Below are 5,477 nucleotides of genomic sequence, written 5' to 3' on the forward strand. Positions count from 1 at the left end.
CACGTATTGCACAAAGTAACCATAAACATTTTAATGGACAGGACACGGCAATTATTCATAAATTAGCAGCAGGTCGGGAGCTATGGGTGCAAACACACCCCTCCCCACCCACCCACCCACACACACTTCCCTCCCCACCCAAAACACATCCCTCCCCACCCACCCAAAACACACCCCTCCCTCCCCACCCAAAACACACCCCTCCCTCCCCACCCAAAACACACCCCTCCCTCCCCACCCAAAACACACCCCCTCCCTCCCCACCCAAAACACACCCCTCCCTCCCCACCCAAAACACACACCCCTCCCTCCCCACCCAATCACCCACCCACCTGTAGGTAGTGATAGGTCCTCTCCTTCAGTTTGTTGTCCAGGGGTACCAAGGCCTTGTCATAACCCCCTCCTCCTCCTCCTCCTCCTCCTCCTCCTCCACCCCGGACAGACGATGGGTACACCTCTCTAGCCTGGCTGACCGTCATGGCCGACCACGTGCTCCTCTTCAGAGAGTGTTGCCCTGCCCCTCCATGGTGCCCTACCACTCCCCCTCCGCCACCCTCCCCCCCTGCCAGGGCCAGAGTGGTACAGGCCATGCACTCCCCCGGCCCGGGCCCTGGTGGTATACTCCCCTGCTTGGGCAGCTTCTTCATGGTCAGCTCCTGGATAGCGGCGTCCAGACTCTCGTGCCCCGTGGGGTAACCCCCTCGCCCCCCACCTCGACCACCTGGCCCGGTGTTGCCCCCGGTTACCAAGAAGCTGCTGTCACTATCCAGGTTGTCGTCGGAGCTCCACCACCCCGCCGTTCGGCTCCTGTGGCGCCGGCCGGAGGATTCGTGGCGCCCGTCCCCACTCTTGGAGCGCTCGCGGGACTTGCTGCGCCTCGCCGAGCGGGATTGGTGGCCCGAATAGTTATGGCCGCCCCCCTCCTCTCCTCCGCTCCTGGGCCCTCCTCCTCCTCTTTCCCGGTGTTCCCCTCCTCCTCGTGTGCCATTGTATTCCCTCTTCGACGGCGCCTCGAGGGAGTGGGACTTGGCGAAGAGTTTCTGGACTGAGTGAACCAGGTGGCGGATACGGGAAGGGCTCTCGCTGCGCTGCTCCGCCCCGCTGGCCCTCCTCTGGTACTGCAGGGTGTGAAACCCGTCAGGGTGGAAGGGAAGCTTCTTCTCAAACTGATCCTGGTGGTTAGGAGGCATGCGGTGCATCTTACCCCCGTGACTCCCCACCGTTGACAGACACTCCTCACATGAGTCGTACGACTGCTGGGTCGGGGGGTGCTGGCTGGGGTGGGAGCGGGGGAACGTCCCCCCACCAGAGTGGGTGTGGGAGCAATGCTCCAGAGCTAGGGGTTCTGGTGGACCCCCGGGGGGGTAGTAGGGGTGCCCCGCCCCGTCGTAGTGTTCGGAGGGGTGGCGGTGGTACTCTCGGACGGAGCCAGGGCCCGGGCCGGGGTCACATTCTTCAGGCATGTAGTGGCAGGGTCCAGAGGGGGCGTGTGCGTGCCCCCCTCCCCCACCAGAAGAGTGCTGGGACAGGCTGCGGCTGACGTGGTACCCCTTCATGGAGGAGGCCGGGGGGGCGTGGTGGGCCGCCCGGGCCGAGAGGGGACGCTGTGGGCGCGACAGGGCTGCGCCGGACTCACCTAGCGAGGAGAGAGAGAGAGAGAGAGAGAGAGAGAGAGAGAGACTGTTAGCATATCAATCCAGATTGAGAGAAAGTAAAATATAAAGAAAAACAGATCCTCAACATCCAGGGGAAAAAACATGTTCAACAGTAAATGGACTTTTCCTGAATAACAGCAGGTAGAATGTATCTCTCCAGCTGTAATACGCAGGAAGACACAACAATCCTCTCTTCATTAAATTCAAAGGTTGCTTTCCATCTGTGGTGATGAATCACACTGCAAAGAACCCTCTCTCTCTCTCTCTCTCCGTCTCTCCGTCTCTCTCTCTCTCCGTCTCTCTCTCCGTCTCTCTCTCTCTCTCTCTCTCTCTCTCTCTCTCTCTCTCTCTCTCTCTCTCTCTCTCTCTCTCTCTCTCTCTCTCTCTCTCTCTCTCTCTCTCTCTCTCTCTCTCTCTCTCTCTCTCTCTCTCTCTCTCTCTCTCTCTCTCTCTCTCTCTCTCTCTCTCTCTCTCTCTCTCTCTCTCTCTCTCTCTCTCTCAAGCCTTCCGTACGCTTCGGTTAACATAATCATTATGGGCTTAAGGGAAACCACACCTTTTTTGTATAAGAGAAGGGAAAAACAGAATAAAGCATGAATGACACTTTGTAATCCAGATGCATGCCAGGATAGTAATGACAGTCAGCACACTCTGTAATCTAATCATCTTTAACAACGTACTCACATTAGTTTTTATGATACTGCCACCAATATAACTTAGTTAAGAGTCCAAGGGGAGGGGCCTAGAGAGAAACCACTTTGTAAACAATAGTGGCGTGGAACTAAAAGACGTCATTCATGTACAGAAAGAGGAGTGACTATGTATGTTGTGTCAGAATGAAACTGTATAAAAGGAGAGCTCCGAGTCAGGATGGGCAGTTGCTCCTTGGACCAGCCCGGCTTGTTACTTTGTAATAAAGTCTATACTGAATAACACAAGCTCCGGTGTCTGAGAGATATCTTTGAGAAAGTATTTCCATGACATTGACCAATAACCGACGAAACTTACAAACTTACAAATAACCGGCTTACAAACTTCGGCTTGCCTACAAAAAAATAGTACGCACAAACACGACCCTACTATGTTTTATATATAAATATATGTTTTACGAAGGTCATACCAAGGATCATTTTGCTATTTGATTTAAGTATTTAAAATATATATATATACAGTGGGGAAAAAAAGTATTTAGTCAGCCACCAATTGTGCAAGTTCTCCCACTTAAAAAGATGAGAGAGGCCTGTAATTTTCATCATAGGTACACGTCAACTATGACAGACAAATTGAGAAAAAAAAATCCAGAAAATCACATTGTAGAATTTTTAATGAATTTATTTGCAAATTATGGTGGAAAATAAGTATTTGGTCACCTACAAACAAGCAAGATTTCTGGCTCTCACAGACCTGTAACTTCTTCTTTAAGAGGCTCCTCTGTCCTCCACTCGTTACCTGTATTAATGGCACAGGTTTGAACTTGTTATCAGTATAAAAGACACCTGTCCACAATCTCAATCAGTCACACTCCAAACTCCACTATGGCCAAGACCAAAGAGCTGTCAAAGGACACCAGAAACAAAATTGTAGACCTGCACCAGGCTGGGAAGACTGAATCTGCAATAGGTAAGCAGCTTGGTTTGAAGAAATCAACTGTGGGAGCAATTATTAGGAAATGGAAGACATACAAGACCACTGATAATCTCCCTCGATCTGGGGCTCCACGCAAGATCTCACCCCGTGGGGTCAAAATGATCACAAGAACGGTGAGCAAAAATCCCAGAACCACACAGGGGGACCTAGTGAATGACCTGCAGAGAGCTGGGACCAAAGTAACAAAGCCTACCATCAGTAACACACTACGCCGCCAGGGACTCAAATCCTGCAGTGCGAGACGTGTCCCCCTGCTTAAGCCAGTACATGTCCAGGCCCGTCTGAAGTTTGCTAGAGTGCATTTGGATGATCCAGAAGAGGATTGGGAGAATGTCATATGGTCAGATGAAACCAAAATATAACTTTTTGGTAAAAACTCAACTTGTCGTGTTTGGAGGACAAAGAATGCTGAGTTGCATCCAAAGAACACCATACCTACTGTGAAGCATGGGGAGGAAACTTCACGCTTTGGGGCTGTTTTTCTGCAAAGGGACCAGGACGACTGATCCGTGTAAAGGAAAGAATGAATGGGGCCATGTATCGTGAGATTTTGAGTGAAAACCTCCCTTCCATCAGCAAGGGCATTGAAGATGAAACGTGGCTGGGTCTTTCAGCATGACAATGATCCCAAACACACCGCCCGGGCAACGAAGGAGTGGCTTCGTAAGAAGCATTTCAAGGTCCTGGAGTGGCCTAGCCAGTCTCCAGATCTCAACCCCATAGAAAATCTTTGGAGGGAGTTGAAAGTCCGTGTTGCCCAGCGACAGCCCCAAAACATCACTGCTCTAGAGGAGATCTGCATGGAGGAATGGGCCAAAATACCAGCAACAGTGTGTGCAAACCTTGTGAAGACTTACAGAAAACGTTTGACCTGTGTCATTGCCAACAAAGGGTAAATAACAAAGTATTGAGAAACTTTTGTAATTGACCAAATACTTATTTTCCACCATAATTTGCAAATAAATTCATAAAAAATCCTACAATGTGATTTTCTGGATTTTTTTTTCTCATTTTGTCTGTCATAGTTGACGTGTACCTATGATGAAAATTACAGGCCTCTCTCATCTTTTTAAGTGGGAGAACTTGCACAATTGGTGGCTGACTAAATACTTTTTTTCCCCACTGTATAAAAACATTATTTGATGAAAAAATATTTTTGCCATTACTGCTATAAGCCCATACAAAAGCATTGAATAACATATTCACTACATGGAACAACAGATGGAACATGGGGGGGGGGTGTCCTAGAGCAAAACAACCGACATGTATGTGTGTTCGTGAGAGTGTCTCACCTTTCCACATATTAGTGTGTAGCACAAACTGTTCAGAAGCTACGGACAGAAGTTGGCAGATCGGCGTTAGACGAGTCCCAAGACGTTTGTGGGTGTCCTAGAGTAAAACGGAGAACACCATAATAGTTTGTAGGTCAAACCATTTGGAAGCTACAGACGATTTTCTGAGAAGACCGATTTTCGGGACGTCTCATGGTCTGACAAACACTGTTCTAGCTGCGGAAGTCTGACATAAGTGGATTGAGACGCATCCCAATGCAACAAAACATATCTCGGCTTAAACTGACAGATTTGTATGGGGATTTTGTTATTATGCTAATTAGATTTCCGCTGGGGCGTGGACATCAACCATATTTAATATGAATGAAGGGAGGGAGGGAGGGAGAGAGAGAGAGGTAGCGGAGGTCAATAGAACACCATTCACAATATCGAACCATATCAAACCATCTAAAGCCATTATAAGTTCCTCTACTACTGGGAGTGAAGACATCGGAAAGCAGAGGTGAGGGAAACACAGATGTTTAATCTAATGCCCATTTAATAGAAGTAACACTTGTAATATCCAAGTTATCTATCTGAACGTATTTCACAAAGGTCTTATCATGACTTAACACCTGGAAGAAAAATAGCAAAAATCTATAATTTGGATACAATCTTCTGTTTTTCCCATACTAAGGTCTGCATATGTGTGAACATGAGTGTCTGACTGTGTGTTTTGAGAGAGAGAGAGAGAGAGAGAGAGAGAGAGAGAGAGAGAGAGAGAGAGAGAGAGAGAGAGAGAGAGAGAGAGAGAGAGAGAGAGAGAGAGAGAGAGAGAGAGAGAGAGAGAGAGAGAGAGAGAGACAGAGAGAGGGAGGCATAAAGGGATGGGGACAGGCGCTGA

General features: G+C 48.9%; 1 protein-coding gene across 1 annotated transcript in view; it reads right to left on the minus strand.

Annotated features, from left to right (window-relative positions):
* LOC121585828 (disks large-associated protein 3-like) overlaps nt 1-1,618 on the minus strand; it is a 32,245-nt gene extending 30,627 nt beyond the window's left edge. Inside the window, exon 1 of the mRNA XM_045226589.1 lies at nt 333-1,618. Within this exon, the coding sequence (XP_045082524.1) occupies nt 333-1,556 (1,224 nt within the window). The 5' untranslated portion in view covers nt 1,557-1,618. The remainder of the gene's footprint in view (nt 1-332) is intronic.
* Between the last annotated feature and the right edge of the window lie 3,859 nt (nt 1,619-5,477).

The sequence above is a fragment of the Coregonus clupeaformis genome, chromosome 17, assembly GCF_020615455.1.
Source record: "Coregonus clupeaformis isolate EN_2021a chromosome 17, ASM2061545v1, whole genome shotgun sequence".
NCBI classification, from domain to species: domain Eukaryota; kingdom Metazoa; phylum Chordata; class Actinopteri; order Salmoniformes; family Salmonidae; genus Coregonus; species Coregonus clupeaformis.